The sequence below is a fragment of the Mus musculus genome, chromosome 12 (assembly GCF_000001635.26).
Source record: "Mus musculus strain C57BL/6J chromosome 12, GRCm38.p6 C57BL/6J".
In the NCBI taxonomy this organism is placed as follows: Eukaryota; Metazoa; Chordata; class Mammalia; order Rodentia; family Muridae; genus Mus; species Mus musculus.
The window spans coordinates 80628800-80650866 of NC_000078.6; the positions used below are offsets into that span (position 1 = coordinate 80628800).

At 43.7% G+C, this 22067-nt stretch overlaps 2 protein-coding genes across 8 annotated transcripts in view; one reads left to right on the forward strand and one right to left on the reverse strand.

The window, feature by feature from the left end:
* Nucleotides 1-5221: 5221 nt before the first annotated feature.
* Erh (ERH mRNA splicing and mitosis factor) lies at nucleotides 5222-15312 on the reverse strand. Of its 3 annotated transcripts, none has more exons than NM_001347409.1 (5): nucleotides 14965-15312; nucleotides 13990-14046; nucleotides 12158-12245; nucleotides 8691-8811; nucleotides 5222-5728 (listed from the first exon to the last, which is right to left on the reverse strand). In NM_001347409.1, the coding sequence occupies exons 1-5, from the start codon at nucleotides 14965-14967 to the stop codon at nucleotides 5626-5628; spliced, it is 372 nt and encodes a 123-aa protein (NP_001334338.1). In that variant the 5' UTR covers nucleotides 14968-15312; the 3' UTR covers nucleotides 5222-5625. The 3 variants fall into 3 exon arrangements, with proteins under 3 accessions (NP_001334338.1, NP_031977.1, XP_011242297.1); XM_011243995.3 differs by lacking the exon at nucleotides 14965-15312 and adding an exon at nucleotides 14667-14866 and having other exon boundaries at nucleotides 5229-5728; NM_007951.4 differs by lacking the exon at nucleotides 13990-14046.
* Slc39a9 (solute carrier family 39 (zinc transporter), member 9) overlaps nucleotides 15084-22067 on the forward strand; it is a 39460-nt gene continuing 32476 nt past the window's right edge. The window contains exons 1-2 of one of the 5 annotated variants that reach the window (XM_017315121.2): nucleotides 15424-15617; nucleotides 15745-16177. In XM_017315121.2, coding sequence (XP_017170610.1) covers nucleotides 16082-16177 — 96 coding nt within the window. In that variant the 5' untranslated portion in view covers nucleotides 15424-15617; nucleotides 15745-16081. Of the gene's footprint in view, nucleotides 16178-22067 lie in introns of all 5 variants that reach the window. The other 4 variants (XM_006516033.4, XM_006516034.4, NM_026244.2 and 1 more) reach the window with 4 other exon arrangements.

Here is a 22067-nt window from a genome sequence, read left to right on the forward strand (position 1 = left end):
CTGAAAATCTTTTAAGGATACCTGTAGCCTACAGAATTAGGGTTAAGCCTTAGTTTGATGTTTAAGGCACTGAGTCATAGCTTTCCTGGTTTTTATTCTGTTATACGGTCTCTACTTCAGACACAATGGCTTGCTTACTAGCCTTCAAACACTTCCAACAGTGCATCCCAGAATGCTTGGCCTAGCTAGCTTCCTGCTGTCCTTCCAGGGCCAGGTTACACTGCCCTCTAGCCAGTCTGTGACCCCAGCTGCTCAGGAGATAAAGGGAAAGGACCACTTGAGCCCAGGAATTTGAGGTCAGGTCAGCAACATGAGAATATTTCAGAAACAAATCCCCCCCTTTTTTCTTACTAATACAGTATTTATTTGTCTTCTCTCTGTCAAACCCTGAGCCAAGCTCTTTCCCCAGACTTCTTGGGGAGGTACAGGAAAAGGAACATACAGGGCAGATGAGACACGAAAGAACCATGGGAGGTGGAAGTGGAGACGGCTGCTTCACATGGCAAAGAGGATGAGAAAGACCACCATTAGGCAAAAGAATCCCATGGCCTCTGAGAGGGCAAAGCCCAGAATCACGTAGGACAAGAGTTGTTGCTTAAGAGAAGGGTTCCTGGCAAAGTCAAGGATGAGATACCCCCCAAACAGTCCCAATCCCTGCCCCAGAGCCAGCCACCCCAACACTAGCAGCCCCAGCTCCAATGAACTTGGCAGCTATGTCGATGTCCCTTGAAATGGTGCTAGTTTGGAAATGGGTAGACACAGACTTGGAGCAGGGATACATTTTCAGGGATGAGGGGCTGTCTTAGTCAGGGTTTCTATTCCTGCACAAACATCATGACCAAGAAGCAAGTTGGGGAGGAAAGGGTTTATTCAGCTTACACTTCCATACTGCTGTTCATCACCAAAGGAATTCAGGTCTGGAACTCAAGCAGGGCAAGGAGCAGGAGCTGACGCAGAGGCCATGGAGGGATGTTTCTTACTGGCTTGCCTCCCCTGGCTTGCTCAACCTGCTCTCTTATAGAACCCAGGACTACCAGCTCAGAGATGGCCCCACCCCTTGATCACTAATTGAGAAAATGCCTTACAATTGGATCTCATGAAGGCATTTCCTCAACTGAAGCTCCTTTCTCTGTGATAACTCCAGCTGTGTCAAGTTGACACAAAACTAGCCAGTACAGGGGCCAAGGCAGGAGAGCTGCTCCCAGGGGAGAGAAGACCCAAATTCCCCAAATTTAGAAAGAGGTGTTTCCTTTGTGGAGCTGGCTACTGTGCCATCTTATATACTTCTGTGTCTGCAGATAAGGGATTAATACAACTGCTCCACAGACAACCTTGATGGTGGGTTTTTTCAATTCTTTCTTTTTTTAAAATTCACTTTATGTGAGTACACTGTAGGCTGTATAGATGGTTGTGAGCCTTCATGTGGTTGTTGGGAATTTAATTTTTAGGACCTCTGCTCACTCTGGTCAACCCCGCTTGCTCAGGTCCAAAGATTTATTTATTATTATACATAAGTACACTGTAGCTGACTTTAGACACACCAGAAGGGGGCGTCAGATCTCATTATGGGTGGTTGTGAGCCACCATATGGTTGCTGGGATTTGAACTCAGGACCTTCAGAAGAGCAGTCGGTGCTCTTACCGGCTGAGCCATCTCGCCAGCCCTTCAGCTTTATTCTGGAGAGGATGTAATGATATACTACTAGGCAAGACTGTCGATTATGTAAGCAATGGCCCTTATATGGCAAATTATACCCAAACCGGGAAAAAAAATTACAGGTCCAAAGTGGGAAACAGCTATTTCTCTCAATAGTGACTCTCATAACTGGGGTGCCCCTGCCTCTTGCTCTAAGACACCCAGCTATGAGAGGTGATACTTGTGGAAGGGGTGTCTAGGCTAGGGTGGCTCTTACTCAAGTCATCTCTTGTACAGGAGCTGTGTCTTTGTGCTGAGGATACTCCCTGGGACAATGGAAGAACCACCATGAGGACTACTACTTTGGAAGAGCAAAGACTACTCTCTGACAGCTATCAGATGCTGATGTTATGTACCTCACAGCCATTCATTTTGTGGAGTCCCAGCCCCCGAAGAGCTTTGAGATTAAAACCGTGTCTTTTCCATCTAGTAAAGCCTGTTGCTATGCAATCTAAGAGTAAATCACTTAAGGATCTGGTCCTACTTTTTCATCCTTTATGGAAGTAAATGCAAGCATGCTCACATATGCCTGTAACCCTAGCAGCTGAGGGGCTGAAGCAGGATTGCTGAGTTTGATACTAGTCGGGTGCATAGTAAAGGCCGGCTAAGAAAGGCTGCAGAGAGGCTCTTACTCAGGAAAAAAAAAACAAAAACAACAAAAAAAAAAAAAATCAAAAAGCTGAAATACAAAAACCAAGTCAACCAAATACTGTAAAATGCATATCAACAAAACCAAACCAATTATTTCCTACTTTGAAGTTGCAGAGATGGCCACAATGAAACTGTTTCCTGATCTAGGAGTTCAGAAGAAACCAACCTCCTATAAAGTAGTCTGATCCTATATGCACACATGTACACACACACATTATTAACATAGTAACAAACTGTTGTTCTTTATTTCTTTATTTCTTTTGGTTTTTCCAGACAGGGTTTTTCTGTGTAGCCCTGGCTGTCCTGGAACTCACTTTGTAGACCAGGCTGGCCTCAAACTCAGAAATCCTGGGATTAAAGGTATGCGCCACCACGCCCAGCTTGTCCTTTATTAAAATTTTTATTTATGAGTACACTGTAGTTGTCTTCAGACACACTAGAAGAGGGCTTCAGATCCCATTACAGATGGTTGTGAGATACCATGTGGTTGCTGGGAATTGAATTCAGGACCTCTGGAGGAGCAGTCGGTGCTCTTAACCTCTGAGCCATTGTCTCCAGCCCACAAACTGTTGTCCTAAGTGCTAACATTAGTCTCATCAAGCTGGCCTCAAACTATGCTTGAGGGTCTTCCTACAGATGAGTGTTCCTTACGACATGACAGCTCTATTCACTGGAACTGTCAAACACTAACCGTATCAGATACAGATGACCTTCATACAAGCTGATTTGACGAAGACCTGCCTTGCCTTTTCTCCCAGCCCAGTCTGGCCATTCTGTAACAGTATAGAACTGCTCATGCCTTGCTGCATGTAAAGTGGCTCATTAGCAATCCTACCCAACACTTCGATGACAGACACCTAGCTTATTGAGGTTGTGACTTGCTCGGGCTTTTTTCTCCATTTTTTTTCTTTATTTATCTGAGTGTGCACATATATACATGTGGAGACCAGAGCACAGCTTTTGGGAGTTGGTTTTCCCTCTGTACTGCATGTGTCCTGGGACTGAACTCAGGTTGTCAGGCCTGGCAGCAAGTGCCCTTACCAGATGAGCCGCTTCACTGGCCTTTGGCAGCAGAAATCAAACGTTTTACTTATGGAAAAAGCCAGCCAACCAGTTTAACTCTTTGCTAACACTGGGGCAGTGTTAATAGCTGAGCCAAAGTGCTAAGTTTACTACAGACTTCACCTTAAAAGGCTAACTTTTAAAAAATTATAGTTTATAAATGTTTTTATCAATGGGAAGGTCTGAGGATAACTGTGAAATCAGTTTGCTTGTTCTACCTGTATGCAGGGTTACTGGAATCAAACTTAGATCACCAGGTTTGCATGGCAAACATCTTTTTTTTTGTTTGTTTGTTTTTTGAGACAGAGTTTCTCTGTATAGCCCTGGCTGTCCTGGAACTCACTTTGTAGACCAGGCTGGCCTCGAATTCGCCTGCCTGGCATGCGCCACCACGCCAGACTAGCAAACATCTCCATCTCACCAGCAACCCCTCACCCCTACCTCCTTTTGACCCTCTCCGTCGTGACAGAGGACATGGCTATAACTTCTTTTTTTTTTTTAAATATTTATTATTATATCTAAGTACACTGTAGCTGTCTTCAGACACACCAGAAGAGGGCGTCTCATTATGGATGGTTGTGAGCCGCCATGTGGTTGCTGGGATTTGAACTCAGGACCTTTGGAAGAGCAGTTGGTGCTCTTAACCATTGAGCCATCTCTCCAGCCCCCATGGCTGTAACTTCTATACTATCATAACCTACAATCAAGTTGGAGAATGAGGGTTCCTACTCCCTCCAGATTTGTTCCATTATATCTTAACGCAAGCAAAGGCCATGCTAGAGACACAATTAGCAGCTGGTCCACTTGGCTTAGTTCTGCAGCTATTTGAGCGTTTTAGCCTTATGTCCAGTCAATTCCTAGTGAGCATCACTACTAGAATTGTTAGGTACCCTAGTCGTACAATGATACTTCCACCAAGATGAGCAGGGCTGGGACTCAGTGGTAAGAGAGACTTTAATGTGTAAGGCCTCAAGTTCATCCCAAGTGCTACAATAAATCTCAAAATTTCAGAATCTAATTTTGCATAAAATGTAAAAAGCTAAAGGACTAATGCAGGAGATGGGGAAGGAAAAGGGGGCCAGCCATGAGCCTCTCTGTAAACTGTCAACTTCAGTGTGTGAAGATGCTGACTTCCACGAAACAGATTTAGGAATGTATGTGCATTCAATGACTCCAAGGACGGTGTGATGTATTTAAGTCATCACAGAATTGTATTCAAAACAAGACGACTTTGTGTATTTTCTGTGGTCTTCCTTCAACCTAATAACTTCCACAGAAGAGTGAGCAGTTAGTATCTACTGCTGCAGATTCCCACGGCACAACCACTTCCCAAAGAATGTTATAAATGGTTTCCAACTTAGGATGGTGTGAAAGACACACACTTTATGTTTTGAATTCCGCTTGTCCTAAGCTTATGATATCAGGTCTAGATACTCTCTAGCAATGCTGGGGAGCTGCAGTGGGGTGAGACACAGCCAGCCACCAGAGGAAAGCAATGTGTCCTGTGCTTAGGTTGCGGCACCAAATGCATATGGACTTAAGACTACTTCCAATTTGTCATAGGATGTCCTACTATTGAGTATAGAAGCATCTAATATTTGTATCTACAATAGATACAAATATTGGCACAATTGAGATTTACTGATTGCTGGAAAAATGAGGTAAAGGCTTAATGTCATAGAAATCACAGCAAAATGTGTCCAAATGTGAACTCAAGTTCTTTGTGTAGCAGCCTGCTGATTCTAAAACTGAAATGGTCTGTCAGACAATTCGATATATAGAGACAAAAAACCCAAATAAATAAGAAAACCACTCAGTGAGAAAATACAACTACAGAACATTTCTTTATTTTTCACTGAGACTTTCCCAGAGGCTATATGACTAACCTTGTCCCCACCCCACCCCCACAAAGGGTTAGTGCGCTCACTGCTTAAAAGCAGACTCGACAGTTTCAAGGACCGGAACCAACCTTAAATGGCAAAAATGTTTTCTATTTGTATTATCATAAAAATGTTTAAGTAAAAAAATGAAAGTAAAGGAGCAAAGGGCCACGGTGGCTTCAGAGTGACAAGATCATTCACGGTTCATGTCAGACATTCAATCTTGGCTTGAGTGTAACAACGTTGAAACAGGATCGCTATCATACAAAAGGTTCACTACAGCACGCTGTATGTACCTGTTCCAAGTCCACCCCCAGCCCCAATGCTTCCGACTCAATTACTTCCCAGCCTGTTGGGCCTGCCGACGGAGGAGCACGTAGATCTTCTCTTTGATCCAGTCTTTGTTATACGGCTGGTATGTCTGTGTATCAGCTCGGTAACTGAGAACAGAAAGTTACAGCGGTCAGTTAGAACTGCCCAGGGTGGCTTCAACCTGCACATTTTTACACATGAAGAGAACCAAAAGTGGACAATGCTGCTGTGGGTTTTTTGTTTTGTTTTTAAAGGTTTATTTATTTTAGGTATATGAGCACAGCTGCTCTCTTTCAGACGCACCAGAAGAGGGCATCCCATTACAGATGGTTGTGAGCCACCATGTGGTTGCTGGGAATTGAACTCACAGAACCTCTGGAAGAGCAGTCTTTACCACTGAGCCATGTCTCTAACCCAATGCTGCTGTTTTAACAAACAGATCTGTATCACCTAGTATGATCTGATGGTGATAAAAGCCAAGGCCCAGAACTCTGAAGCACTCAGTTAACACACTTTCTAACCAAAAACCTTGTGTTTTTTCCTACTACATAGCTTCATTTTTTATTGATCTATTTTTTATAATTCCTTTAGTGATTAATAGCAATAGCTAAACACTAGTACAAGGTTTAGGTTTGCTCAACTTATTCTAAGAAATCAACTAAGAAATCTCTAGTAGAATATTAATTCAATAATGATTTCCTGTTATTTAAGGAACTCATAGTTTTTAAGATTTGCTTATAAAAATAAAAACCAAAGGCCTACAGATGAAAATATCAGAAGAGCATCTCTTTTAGAAGGGAAGGGGAAGGCAGGAAGACTTGCAGCAGCAGCAGGTTTTCAGGGTCTGCAGTACACTGAGTCAGTCAAGGTTATCTTTATGAGAGTTGAACAGACACTTTCCAGCTGGCCTGAAACTCAACTCTATGTGGAGGAATACACACTAACGCAGCAGTACAAGGATGGAGAGACAGCTTAGGGAGTGGTTAAGAGCACTGGTTGCTCTCTATCTAGAGGACCTGGGTTTGATTCCCCAGCACCCACATGTAAAGATCACATGGGTCTGCTGTGACTCCAGTACCAGGGGATCCAATGTCTTCTGAAGGCACTGCATGTACACAGTATACAGACATATATGCAGACGAAAATACCTATACACAGAAAATATCAAACAAACAAAAATCTGTAGTATAACAAGGGAAGGAAAGCACCAGGTGTGGTGGTATAGAATCCCAGCACTTGGAGGCAGACAGATTTGAATTTGAGTCCAGCCTGGTCTACAGAGCAAGTTTCAGGACAGTCAGGGATACACAGTGGAACCCTATCTCAAACAAACTAACAAACCTAAAAGACAAACTGGGGGGAGGGTGCTCGAAAGATGGCTCCAGAGGACCTTGGGTTCAATTCCCAATACCCACACAACAGCTCATATCCATTTGTACGTAACTCCAGTTCCAGAGGATTTGACACCTCTCTTCTGGCCCCTGAGAGCATCAGAAATACATGTAGTTAACAGACATAAGATGCAGACAAGACAACCATACAAATAATAATAATAAAAATAATAAATTAAACAAGTGATAGTATGTTTTAAAATTAAAGTTAGCCAGGTGGTGGCACAGGCCTTTAATCCCAGCACTTGGGAAGCAGAGGCAGGTGAATCTCTAAGTCAAGGCCAGCCTGGTTTACTACAGGGTGAGTTCTAGGACAGCCAGGGCTAAACAGAGAAGCCCTGCCTCAACCCCCAACCCCACAAAGTTGTTACTAAGCACAGGATATTACTTTAAGTATCTGAATTAGCTCTCTTCATCTTTCTTTTTTTTTTTTTTAAAGATTTATTTATTGATTATATGTAAGTACACTGTAGCTGTCTTCAGGCACTCCAGAAGAGGGCGTCAGATCTTGTTACGGATGGTTGTGAGCCACCATGTGGTTGCTGGGATTTGAACTCCTGGCCTTTGGAAGAGCAGTCGGGTGCTCTTACCCACTGAGCCATCTCACCAGCCCCTCTCTTCATCTTTCTAAAAAATATTCCTGTAAGTAGCTACAATTATGTTTAAAAATAAAAAGGAAGTAAGAAAATCAAGGGTGAACGTGAAGCAACCTAATAGCCAAGTGGTGCTGGGCAAGATTCATTTCCCTCAGATTATAAATCTTGTCACCCACTATACACAGTACAGCTCAACATCCAGGCATCAGAGCCCTCACCAGGATCTACTAAGCTAAAAAGCTACACTATTATGATTCACAGCACTGAAGACTGAAATGGGGCTTCGTGCCTGGTAAGCAGGCAGTTTACCCTGAGCTATACACACTCAAGTCTACACTAAGTTGTCTAGCCTTAAACTAAACTTTCCATCCTCCTGCCTCACCCTCTCAATTAGCTGAAATTATAAGCCTGTACCCCCCGCCCCCATGGGGCCAATTTCCAATAAGGAAAATAAACTCCAAATAAGGAATGCTAAATAAACTCCAAATAAGGAATGCTCTATATTACCAACACCAATTTTTTCTGCAGTCAGGCCAGAGGTCGTTTACTACAGCGCATAGACTTCCCATTGTCTAACACGCCTAATCAAATATAAACAATCAGTTCTTTACTAATGCTGTTTTATGGAAATTTCCAACAAGTGAATAATTTCCTAGGATCACGCTCTGTTCATATGTTCTAATTAAATAAGTGCCAATCTAGTCTATAGTCTGGTTCAAGGTGTACCACTTTACCTCAGTACTACTGACAATAAAATGTAACAAGCACGTCAGAATCTGAAACCTCACACCAACGAAACAAAACAAGCCCTGTTTACACAGGTAGGACTAAATTAGACTTTAAGAACAGACCCTTGGTTTTAATCTGAAAACAATTACTTTAGGAAAAAGTAAAAGGGCTAAGAACCCAAGACAAGGACTATCCCACACAACGTGGAGCCCGTCTATCCTCACCTCACGCTAGCAACTGCCAAGCCCCTCATGCCTTCAGCTCTATAGTATCATTTTAACTTTTTATTTACATGTAAGTGAAACACTGGCAACTATATAAATGGACAAAAACCAGAAAAATACAAATTAAAAGATATAGTGGCTAATACTTACACCAGACAGCTGAGGTCTGCCAGATCGTCAATAAAATCAAACAACTGGCTGATATCGTATGTGATGGAAGGGCTGTTGGGATTCATCCTCTTCAGATGTTCTTCATACATTTTACAAACACCTGTGGGGGAGCACGAGAACGTAAGCAGCGCTGTATCTGCCGGAGGAAGATTGACCTGGAAAAGGACTGCTGGCTGGCCACTTTAATTTCTGTGATTAGCAATTTAAATTTATGACAGTATTGATAACTATTTTGTGCTTTATAATTAGATGGTTACTTCAAACCCCTGCAGTTGAACAAAACACTAAGGTCTGGGCTAGGCATCTGGATTGACTGCTGGCTCAGGGCCTATTATTTGGTCATTAGCAATGACCCTTTCCAGGTAGTATTATGATTCTTTTGTTGTTTTTTTTCCATTCCCTAAGACAGGGTCTGTCTATATAACCCTGGCTGTCCTGGGACTCAGATTCTCCTGCCTCTGCCTCCCAACTTAATTCCTCTGCTGGAATTAAAGGTGCGTGCCACCATGACCAGGCTGTAGTGTGATTCTTTTTATTTTTTAAATCAGAATTTAAAAAAAAATTATTTGTTTGTTTACTTAACATGCGAGTACACTGTCACTCTCTTCAGACACCCCAGAAGAGGGCATCAGATCCCATTTCAGATGGTTGTGAGCCACCACGTGGTTGCTAGGAATTGAACTCAGGACCTCGGGAAAAGCAGCCAGTGCTCTTAACTGCTGAGCCATCTCTCCAGCCCATAATGTGATTCTTTTATCAAGGTTCCCAGTAAATCTTTCTAAAGCTGGAGAGCAGAACACGGAAATTTCCTATTTTACCTTTAAATTTTGATGCAATGGAAAAAGTCACAGTAATTGGTGACAAAGTTAAAACTTACCCTAATTCGGCACTGAAGAGCCTTGATGCTGGACTCAAGAGGAATCCAGAAAGCTAGTTTATTTATCACACAACCAAGACAAACAACTCTACCCAGAAAACCTTACCTGACAAACAATAAACCCCTTTCCATAGGGTTTTACAGAGTATATCTGAAGTAACATATGAAGCATTAGCACAGCAAAGCTTGTAAATACTCCAAAATAAGAAGAAAACCAGGTGTGGTGGTCACATATGTAATCCCAGTATTTGAGAAGCTAAGGCAGAAGTTCTCGCTCATCCTCAGCTATAGTGAGTTTCAGTTTAGCTTACTATAAACTGTCTCAAAAAACCCAAACCAAACTTCCACAATCAACAATGGTAGCACTAACAATTATCAACAGAGCACACTACCTGTTAACTTCCAACCAGGAAAGTGTTCTACAAACGGGGGAACTTACCTGTTCAGTCATTGCTACCACCAACCGCTCAAGGAACAAGTTCGTTACTTGTGGGCAACATGCCCCATATTGTAGTATATATATAAGCTCTTAAGGAACCTCTAAAGTAACTTTTAAAAGCTGGGGTTAAGTTGCTGCACACCTTTAATCCCAGCTTTCAGGAGGTAGAAGCAGGTAGATTTCTGTGAGTTGGAGGCCATTCTGGTCTACAGAGCAAGTTCTAGGACAGCTAGGGCTACACAGAGGAAACGGAAGTAAAATGCCATCCATCTTCTCCCACCTTTGCGACAGACAGAGTGTTTTCACTGGCCTGCATCTTACTCAGACGAGGCTGGCCGACGAGCTGCTAGGATCCACCTGCCTCTACACTTCAGCATCAGATTACAAGCACAGGTTTGGCTTGTTTACAGGGGTTCTGGGCTCTCACACTCATTGGTGCTTATGTCTTTACTGAGCTATCCCCCCCCCTAACGGCTACTAGCACACTACACTGAAATTCTGTAACTGTAAGAATTAAAAAGGAAGTCAAGCCCAGGAAGGTAACTTCACGTGCATCTTTAAAGGCATGGACACAGACTGTCTGCCACCATCAGGACGAAGAATGAACACTGACTCAGCACTTCACTGCAGGCTGGAGCCAGAACAAAGAGGCAAGAAGTAAAAAGGCATCTAGCTAGACCAGAGAAGTAAACTGCCTCTATTTGCGTATAAGGTGGTCTTGTAGATGAAGCCACCAAGACATGATTAGAATTAACAAATGAAGTAACAAGGCTGTAACATACATGATCAATACATGAAAATCAGCTCTATTTCTATATACCTCCCACCAAAAAAGAAACTTAAACTCCATATAAAGCTCTTACCAATAATTTGGTAAATAAATTTACCAGCATCAGATTGAGTCGAAGGAGAAAGGGAAGGGAAGAACATAGAGGCAGATTTTCAAGGTAGAGAAAGTGTCTGCTTTTGGCATTGGTAGGCATGAACCTAGGACTTCATGAATGTTAAGCAAACTCTCTACTACGGAGCTATGCCCCAGCTTCTAAGGTACCCTCTACACCCTACCCACTCGGGTTTTATCAGAAAGCACCCAGTATCCAGCTCACGCTGTCCTGCAACTTACTATGTAGCTCAGGCTGGCTTCCACATGCTCCTTTGACCTTAGCCTCAGCAGTGCTGGAATTACACACAAGGGTAATGGCCACTGCTTGTCGTTTAATTTTTTTTTCCTTTTCAATAGGATGTGCCACATCACCCGCCTTCCCTTTCCATCTTTAGGAGCCGAATGTGATGGCAGTGCCAAGTGTATTGCACAGGCTCCGGGAAGTCATCCTTATTATAAGCAGCTTTTGTTTGCACAGGTATAATCAGCTCCATTTGGAGGCTAATAACCCAGTTAATTTTGAATAATCAACGGTTTTAGGGATCCATTGTGCAGCCAAACCAACTATATAACTTTTTGATAGAAAGAAGCAAAGAACAATTTCCTAGCAGTGTTAGGCAGTACACCAGTTAATATGTAATGCTTAAGCACAAAACCAAATCCACTTAGCAGCAAACAGCCTGCGCTCTAAAGGCTCCCTGGGTATGAGTCTGCTGTGAGTTTAGCATATGCACAATAAATCATATTGACCTGTTTCTGTGAATCTTGACTTTCCCTGAACTAACTTATTTTACGTTTCAGAAGGCTTTCTCAGAGCCAACGGTAACAGTGTTATAGTTTAGCAGAATATGTCAAAGAGATGTATATAAAACACCCACATATCGTAACAAAATGTAGTAACAAGTAATAATAGTCCACACTAAAAACCTATTTTTCCTGCTTAAATGAGTACTTCAAGAAATGCAGGGGGGAACTGGGGCATGGTAGCGCACGCCTTTGATCCCAGCACTTGGGAGGCAGAGGCAGGCAGATTTCTGAGTTCAAGGCCAGCCTGGTCTACAAAGTGAGTTCCAGGACAGCCAGGGCTACACAGAGAAACCCTGTCTCGGACAAACAAACAAACAAAAAGAAATGAAGAAATGTAGGGGGAAAAAGATTCCAGTTCCCACATGCTATTCATCCCCCAGAGAGCAGCGTGTGTGAGGGACTGTAAAAACCTCCCCCTCATTACCTTTGTGCTCACTCACCTTCCATGCACTCATTCACAGACTCATAGTCAGCATAAGTCCTGCCCTCTGGCCTCTTGGTAGGCTGTACCAGCAAAATGGTGTGAGACTGAAGGGGAAAAACAACGTCAATGAATATCCCAACATGCGACTCGGAAATTCTCATCACCACATAAGCCCCCGACGTGACGTGACACAGATGTTAGTTACTAAAACATAACTGACTAGGTTGCTCATCCGCAGTTCATGTTTCCCTATCAGTGCTGGGCTCACAACTCCCTTAACTAAGTCAGCCCCTTACCCTCTGGATCATTTCTCAAACTCCAAATATACCCGCTCCTGCATTTTTTCTTATTAACCTTTAGAACCCGTTTTCTGACTCCACTAGCCTCTAGCTCTCTTAACTCAATAAAAACTAAGACATGGAGTAGTTAAAGGAGAACAGGAAATACTATAATCACTGTATCAACCTAAGGTCTTTCCTGACTTGAGCACAACAGCGGAACCACATTTTATACAGGAGTTACCTCCCACATCAAGGTGTAAGATAAAGTAACAATATAAAATGTATATAGTGAACACCACACTAAAGTTATTTATGGAACTATTCGTCTAGATAACTTGCCTTAAGGGGCCAGCTCATACCCAAATAATTTATCTTTGAATGTACAAAATCTTTGATTGTACCAGAGGAGCAGGACTTCACTGAAAGCCTTCCTCTCTTGCTCACTGGGGAGCCGAGTCAGCTTCAGAGTTCTCACTATATTTGGGGACAGAAATGAATTCTTTGGGTTTGTCCTGAGCCTATAGGATGTTTTGTGGCACCTTTGGTCTCCACTCACTAGATCTCACTAACACCAACTCTCTTCAAAGAAGCAAAACCCAAAAATATCTTTAAATAAGTGAAGCAGACATCCTGACCAGCATAGTCTTATATAGTGTCTCTCGTGCATTTAAGAATGATTAATTAGCCGGGTAGTAGTGGTGCATGCCTTTAATCCCAGCACTTGGGAGGCAGAGGCAGGCGGATTTCTGAGTTTGAGGTTGGCCTGATCTACAGAGTGAGTTCCAGGACAGCCAGGACTATACAGAGAAACCCTGTCTCGAAAAACAAAACAAGATTAATTAATTAAACAAATGCTAGCATGATGCAACTCCACTGCAAGCCCAATTCTCAGCCAAATTATTCCCCTTATTTTCTTCACTTGCAACACTAGTTTCTGATTAAAAAACAAATTCTCATGTCAGGATGCCCAAACTATTTTGAGATAATCCAAAAATTTAATTATCAACAAACTGAACTGAGTTTCTAAGATTTAGGCTTTCTGGATAAAAACAGAAATAAAAGCACTTTAAATTTCTTACAGCAAGAGCATTATTATTTCTCCATCCCCAGCAAGATCTGTGTCTTTAATTAAGTTTGAGAAGACTTGAGAGAAAACTCTAAGTTGGTAACAAAAGAAACCTGTAGTCATGTGAACAGTGTTTTGTTTGTTATTAATAGCCAGAGAAAGCAGGATGTGTTGTGTAGGGGCTCATAAAAGGCCAGCTACTCAAATGGTACTTTTGTTGTTGAGAAAATTAGTCTCATGAAAGCCTATTTGCATTTTTGTAATGGCTCATCCTAGACAAGCTATTCATTCTTTGCCACATTTTTAAAAATTTTAGGCAAATTAAGGAATAACTTGAAATAATATTTGAAAACTATAAACACACCTGCTCCAAATATTTCCCTTTTGTTTACTTAAAAATAAGAGGGCATAAGTACTGGAGACATGGCTCAGTGGTTAAGCCCACGAGCTGCTCTTCCAAGGGACTGGTTTTCAATTCCCTGCACTCGCACGGTCGCTTACCATCACAGGTAATTCCAATCCTGGGGATCGGACGCCCTCTTCTGTCTGTCGCAGGCACTGCATGCAAGTGGCACACAAGACATGCAGGCAAATCACCACACACCGAAAAGGAAGATCCCCAAAAGCAAAACAACAACCAGAGTGTTGATGGCTCAGTGGTTAAGAGCACGTGCTACTCTTACAGAAGGCATGAGTTTGGTTCCTAGCACCCACATCCTCCGCTCACAACCGCCTGTTCTAACTCCAGACCCAGGGGATCTCATTCCCTCTTCTGGCCTCTGAGGGCTCCTGTACTCACGTGCAAGCACAGACACACAACTTAACAAATAAAACAAAAACCTTCCCTGCCGGATTTTGGGACCAGGACCCTGGAGTCTCTTTTCAGGCTCCACTCCCAGGAGAATATAAGAAAGAACAAGATCGAAGGCTGACAAAATTGGCAAAACAGGGCAACTAAGGATACTGAAAAAGGAAAAATACTTTCTTTTTTGAAGTTCGGGGGTTAGGGGGCAGGCTGAGGCAGCACACTGTAAAGCCAATCCGACCCCCTAAGGCCGACCTACGGAGAACCGTAAGGTGACGGGTGTGTCAGTTTCAGGAAACGTCTAACACGTTCCCCGGCCATTGTTCCTACAGTCGGCTAGTGCATCTGATGAGAAATGAACGGCACCCCACACCTCCCTCTTCCAGGCAGCGATCGGCAGGGAGGGCATCGTCTGCCCACCGCATACCTCGCCCCCCACCATCAGGCGGGAGGCGCGCAGCCGCAGGGAGGAGGATCAGGTCCGGGGCCTACGGGCAGGCCCCGCGGCTCAGCGCCGGGAAGGGGAAGGGTCCACCCGCGAGCCGGGGGGAAGGGGGCGGGGAGCAGCTCCCTCGCTCGCGCTAGAAGGGCAGGGGCGGGAAGGATGGGAAGATGTACCGAGCAGGGGTGGCCCTCTAAGTTGGGGACCCCGGCAACCGCTAAGGACTCACCATCGCGCCAAACGCTCTTGCTGCAGCCGCCGCTAACACCTCTGCTGCCGCACACGAGCTCAGCCGCAACGCCGCCAACAGCCAATCCCGCGAGAGCCGCCGCCGGAAGTCGTCGAAAGCGCGACGCAAAAGGAATCTTTCAGACCATAGAGAGACACACGTTTCTGGTTTCTAGAGTGGATACTGACGCTGTTTCAGCCATCTTGGTTAAGGGCGCCGGGATGGGTAAGAGACTCTTTCTCCGCTTTAGGAAGAAGAGTTCGTTTCGGGATTCTGCCTTCTGTACTCTAATTAACTGACAGGCGGCTAAAGTGATGGGGAATACAACAGCGACACCAGTCGTCTTTTTTTTAAGCCTTTCTAAAAAAATGGCGGCAATATAAGGACCTGGCCGATAGGTCGGTTGTAACCCGGAAGTGCCCTGCTAAAGAGGAGGCTGTGAGACAATCCGGAAGTGGGAGTAATGAAGAGGTGCCACTTGGCGGCCATGGCAGCTGTAGTATTGGCGACTCAGGGTCAGGGCCTGGCTGAGGGAAGTACCATGGGTAGCACCGGGTGTAGGGCAGAGACAGCATCGTGTCGACTTTGCTGTTGAATCCTCCGACCCAAGTGAGAGACTTGCAGGACATCTTGCCCGACTCTAGACTCGGAAGGTAGTTTGCTGGGACTGGTGGGCTGGTCCCTTCCCTGGGGGCGTATCACCTGCGGTGCCACCCCTAGGAACAGGTACAGCGTGCGAAGAAGACACTTGGCTTTACCCCTCTTTCCTACTGCTACCAGGGGCCTTGTCTAGGAGCGGGTCGTCGTGACACTCTCATTCCGACGATTGAGGTCTCTTTCAGCACAATTTCTCCATCTGTGACCGACCGGAATCTCAGTGGCTGGCAACCGAGTACCTAAGATTGCGCGAAGTTTTCTCTGGTGCTAGAGTCAGCAGAAGGAGCTTGCTTCTTAAGAGAGTGGCGTGCTTCGAGAACACCCCGGCTGGTGGCAAGGCTGAAAGAAGTGGGCAAATTCCCGTTTGCTTGGAAGACCACGCGTTTAAACAGCCTAAGCGCCTTTCGAAACTGCTGGAATCTTAAAGCCTGGTGGTAGAGGGTGACTACGGGAGGGCAGAATGGATGACTTTCTCTCCATTAGTCTGCTGTCTGTGGCAATGTTGGTGGGATGTTACGTGGCCGGAATCATTCCTTTGGCTGTTAATTTCTCAGAGGTAAGACGTTCTCCATTGTCTGCCAAGCGTTAGGATGATGCTAGACCTAGCTATATTTGCAAAGAAGCTGTTTCTCAGCTCTAAGGTCTCATTAAGGAAAAGATGTAACATTTCACAGTAGAAACAAAGCTTGTGTTCAACCGTATACATCTTAACCAAGAATGGTAGATAGATGATACACTGGAGAACCTGGAGTGTTCAGAATCCTCTGAAAATTATATACCCCCACGACCACCAAAAGTTGGGGCTCTGCATTTTTCAAGAGACAGGAACCACAGTTACATTTCTGATGATTCCTGGAGGTTTCAAGAAATCAAGATATCAGATAAAACCAAATGGAGACTTACTATTTCACTGAGGTGAAATCAGTATAACAATTTCTGAGAAAAATCATGAATGTTTTTGGAGAAAAGCTTAGGATGTCAGCACTACAATCAGTGTGAGAGAAAAAAGCTACAGTAGGTTGTTATTATCATTTCCTTTCAAAGAAGCCAAGGGCTGGAATGGATATTCTGAGATTATTTTCAAATCTCTTTGTTTAGAGATAAACTTTTTGCACGCCTTTAATCCCAGCTCTGGGGAGGCAGAGGCGATAGATCTCTTGAGTTTGAGGCCAAACCTAGTCTGCAATGCAGGATGCACTTTGGGTTATTTGTTAGGTTGTCATCCACTAAGCAGAGGTTATGGGGGGGGGAGAGAAAAGATATTCTCGTCTGTTCTTTAGATCATCAGAGTGTCCTAGGTACACAGTGCTCAAAGGTTTAAGGAGAAAAAAACTACTGCATGCAAGAGAATTCCATAGTTTCATCCCCAAGATCAGTAGTAGAGTAAACCCTTGCCTCAGTTGTTCTATTCCTGAAAGGACTAACTTCCCCAGAGGAAAGATGAGGCATGAGGTAGGCCTCAAAGAGACTCTGAAGGGAAGGCATTGATGAAGGTGGAGAAAGCCTATGGTGGAAAGGGTGGTGAGTCTGGGCGGGGAGGGGAAATAGGGCCTTTAGCCAGAGAGAAGGAAGGCGTCACCTTGGCTTGCGTGTGGTCCTTTTCTATTTCCTTTTTCACCTGTGCCCTTTGGAATCTAATGATACAGTAAGTTATTTAATTTTATTTTTATTTATGGATGTTTTGCTTACATGTATGTCTGTGTACCACATGCAATCCTGGTGTCATTGGAGGCCAAAAGAAGTTGTGGGGTCCCCTGGAACTGGAGTTACAAAGTGTCATGAGCCACCATGTCGCTGGGAATTGAACCTGGGTCCTCTGAAAGAGCAGTCAGTGCTTTTAACGGCTGAGCCATCATAACCATAACACTGTTTAAAAAATTATATATATTATGTAATATGACTCACTGAAAGGCTTGGGGTATAGCCAAATGGTAGTGTTTGCCTAGAATATGCAAAGCCTAAATTTGATTCCTAGCACTGACAAACAAAATCCTAGCAACACACTCACTCAGCCATATTACAGACAAGGAAATAGGCTCTGTAACTTGAAAAGTTCAAGTATCTTGGAATTAGATAGTCTGAGTCAGAGCCGTTTTCAGCCACTGTCCACCGTGGCAAGGGTACATAGTACATGTACTACGTAGCTCATGGACAAGTCCAGCTCACAGCTCACAAACTTACTCTGGTAGCTATTTAAATTGTTACTGTTGTTTCCTGTTTTCTGTCAAGGTAGCAGTTGGATAGAGCTGGGCAGCAGGTCACCTGTCAGTCCTTGACCAATGAAACCTCTCTTTTGGGTTACTTTCCTGCCTAGGCTTTCTAGGCCACTTATTAACCATCTAACATAATGGTTTTTGTTTGTTTGTTTGTTTGTTTGTTCTTTCTTTTAAAATATTTATGTGTGTGTGTTTTGTGTGCAAGAGTATCTGTGCAGCTTGTGTGTGCTTGGTGCTCTTGGGGGCCAGAAGAGAACATCTGTTTCCCTAGACCTCGACGTGCACCACCACTGACCACTGACCAGCTGTTTGTTTTTTCAAGACAGGGTTTCTCTGGGTAGCCCTGGCTGTCCCAAAGTCACTCTGTGGACCAGGCTGGCTTCAAATTCACAGGAGTTCCCCAGTTTCTGCCTCCTTAGAGCTGGGATTAAAGGTGTGCACCTTTGTACTTCTCTAAAGGATTTCTCAGAACAGAAATGAAGTCAGTTGACAGTTGGAGCCATCAACTCTTACAGCATCAGTGTTAGAAATGATCTGACCTCTAAACCGGGTATGGCATGATTTCTCTTCACTTTCTCCCCACCTGAGAACCACCTTTCTTTGTGGATGGCTTTTTTTTTTTAACCTTTAGGCCTGGAAACTGTACCTTCATGAATTTTTGATTTGTGAAACAAAGAAGAAAATCCTTAATTGTCAAAATCAATTGTATATAACTATGGTAATAAAGATGCTAATTTCTCAGCATATGGGAAAGTGAACTAGGCTTGTAAGGAGGCACAGCTCACTTTGAGGTCCTGTGTGGCATCTTGTGTTTTGGATTCAGTTGCTAAGGAGCTGTTTTCTTCGGCAGTTAGTAACAACGCTGTGGGAACAGCCTGTGCCTAGTTTACCTGGATCACACTCCTCGGCTTTCCTGATTGATGAGTGAGATATAGACAGAAGGCCAGAGTGGGATTTTTAGGTTGATTGCCTGAGAATTATTTTTGTTTCAAATTTCCATTCAAATCCAAAAATGAAATGAAGTGGAAAAAAAGGCATAGCAAATAAAGCCCCACTGGTGTTGTTTTTAGAGCCAGCAGACACAGAATTCTTCCTGAAATTATAGTAATATTGTTTCTAAATACAAGTTTCTGAAGACTTTCAGCTTGCGAACTTTTGTGTTGTGAGAGAGCAGTTTGAGCTTTCATCTGTAGACTGTGAGTCTGTAGTAGGCAAACGAGGATAGTGCTGCTGTAGGGATGAGGTTAGAGCCTAGTTTGATTAACCACCAGTCTCAGAGGGATGGAGACACCAGTTCACTGGGTATCATAAGGGCTACCTTGTAATCCCAACCCTCAGAAACTGAGGCAGGAAGATTACAGTTTGAGGCCCAGCCTCTGCTGCATAGTGAGTTTCTATTAAGCCTGAGCTAGAAGCACCATGTTTCAAAAAGCAAAACAAGAAAGAATACACACTACTTGGTTATTCAAAACCATAGGATTAATACTGAAAACATACATACAAGCAATATTATACAGTGAGCAGGTTATATTTGGGAATATACATGGTTATACATATGTACATCCAATGACAATTAATGAAAAAAAGACATGAGTTTGAAGAGAGCAAGGAGGGATATATGGAAGGACTTGGAGGGAAGAAAGGGAAGAGAGAAATGTTGTAACTGTATTATAGTCTCAAGACAATAACAAAAACCCCACATCAGTGTTGTTTGAACCAGCTGTTCCACACTTAGATCCTGTCTGTGCTGGTCTTACCAGCTGCTGTAAAGATGGGATATGATAAGCTTAACCTAGGCCCAGGACATAAGGACATTTGAAAATGTTGGGGAGGATTTTCAGTACTGCTTATAAAAACCTTGTAAGATCTTCATTTGATTTATAATTTTTGGGGGGAGGTGGTGTGGGGTACAGGGAACTTTATTGGTGGTCTTCAGGAGAGTAGGGTTCTCTGAGTCCTTCCCTTCTGGGGTTCTGGAATGAAACTCAAGAAGGGAGATGCTCAGTGTTGGGTGCTGAGTTGGGACAGAGACTCCTCAGCATCAGAGAACCTCTCTCTTCTTCTCCCATTCTTGCTGGTTGTGTGGTCCAAAGCTTCTTGTTTCTTACTCATGTAGGCCATGAGGTCCACCACCATGTTGCTATAGCCATATTCATTGTCATATCAGGAAATGAGCTTTACAGAGTTGTCATTGAGAGCAATGCCAGCCCAGCATTAAAGCTGGAAGAGTGGGCATCAAGGTTAAAGTCACAGGAGACAACCTGGTCCTTACTGTAGCCCAGGATGTCCTTTAGTGTTGTCGTCATACTTGGAAACTTTCTCCAGGCAGCATGTCAGATCCATGGTGGACACATTGCGTGTAGGAACACAGAAGGCAATATCACTGAGCTTCCTGCTCAGCTCTGGGATGACCTTGCCCACAGCCTTGGCAAATGGCTGCAAGGATGATGCTCTGGGTAGCCCCACAGTCATCATGCCATAGCTTTCCATTGACAAGTCTTCTGGCTAGCAGTGATGTCATGAATCCCTCTACAATGCCAAAGTTGTCGTGGATGACACTGGCCAGAGAGCTAAGCCATCGGTGGTGCAGGAAGCATTGCTGACAATCTTGATTGGTCAAGCTTGATTTATATGTTCCTACAACCAAAGTATATGCTGTCACCTAGTTCTTGTGGTCAACCAACAGCCACAACAAATGCTTATATTGTTTGGGGATCTTCAGAGACCTCCTTGACCAACCATTAATAGAGAGGAATCCCACCTGTCTTAGTTTGGGTTATTATTGCTGATGACACACCATGACCAAAGCAACTTGGGGAGGAAGGGGTTTATTTGGTTTACACCTCCATGTCACTGTTTGTTATTGAAGGGAAGGAAGTCAGCAATGGAACAGCAGGAACCTGGAAGCAGGAGCAGATGCAGAGGCCATGGGGCTGTGGTGTGCTGTTTACTGGCTTGCTCAGCCTGCTTTCTTTCTTTCTTTCTTTCTTTCTTTCTTTCTTTCTTTCTTTCTTTCTTTCTTTCTTTCTTCCTTTCTTTTTTAAGGTTTATTTATTCACATATTTTATGTATATCAAAAATTACATAAAATATATCATATATCATTTATGTATATCATGCACCAGAAGAGGGTATCATATCTTATTACAGTGTGATGATTTCTATATGCTTGATCCAGGGAGTGGCACTATTGGGAGGTGTGGCCCTCTTGTAGTAGGTGTGTCACTGTGGGCTTGGACTTAAGACTCTCACCCTAGCTGCCTGGAAGTGAGTCTTCTCTTAGATGGCTGAAGATGAAGATGTAGAACTCTCAGGTCCTCCTGCACCAGGCCTGCCTGGATGCTGCCATGTTCCTGCCTTGATGATAATGAACTGAACCTCTGAACCTGTAGGCCAGCCCCAATTAAACGTTGTTCTTATAAGTGTTGCCTTGGTCATGGTGTCTATTCACAGCAGTAAAACCCTAAGTAAGACATACAGATATTTGTGAGCCACCATATGGTTGCTGAGAATTGAATTCAAGACCTCTGGAAGAGCAGTCATGTGCTCCTAACCACTGAACCATCTCTCCAGCCACCATCTGGACCATCTCACCTGCTTTCTTATTGAATCCAGGGTCATCCTGTCCAGTGGTAGCACCACATACAATGGCTGGGTCCTCCCACATCAATCACTACTTAAGAAGATATCCTAAAGACCTGCCTGCAGCTGAGTCTTATGGAGGCATTTTCTCAATTTATGGAGGCTCCCTCCTCTCTGATAACTCCAGCTTGTGTCGGGTTGACATAAAACTATTTAGGGTGTTGGTAACCCTGGTATTGGTATTTAATAACCTATGATTTCTGAAAAAAACTTTATTTATCCTCATAAGTGACTTCAATTTAAACTATTTATTTTTTATTAGCTTGTCATTAATTTGGTTTCCTTCTGGCTTTTCATATATGCTTAGTTTTGGTTGATCTTTCCTCTACACTTCTTCCTCCCATTCCCCTGACCCTTCTGATGACTTGTTGTTGTGGCAACAAACTTCTGATGATGAGGGAGCTTCCCCTCTCATCTCCTTCACACTCACGGGACCGCTTCAGCCTTTGTTTGTACTACAGAGGCTTGTGATGATGGCTGGCCTTAGCTTTCAGAGCTCATGTTTCCCTTGGAGAAGCCAGGCTTTGCCCTGTAGCTTTCCTACCTTGTGGCAGTGTTCTTGGTCTGTAACCTTCTTTCTCTTTCTTT

Excerpts from the sequence above, each read along its gene's own strand:
- Erh (XM_011243995.3), bottom strand. The coding sequence starts at position 14,735 with ATGGTGGGGGGCGAGGTATGCGGTGGGCAGACGATGCCCTCCCTGCCG. Across the intron at positions 14,047-14,666 it reads TCGCTGCCTGGAAGAGGGAG|TGCCTGCGACAGACAGAAGA; the intron begins GTGTGGGGTGCC and ends ACTTGCATGCAG. Across the intron at positions 8,812-12,157 it reads TGTGAATGAGTGCATGGAAG|GTGTTTGTAAAATGTATGAA; the intron begins GTGAGTGAGCAC and ends GCTCCCCCACAG.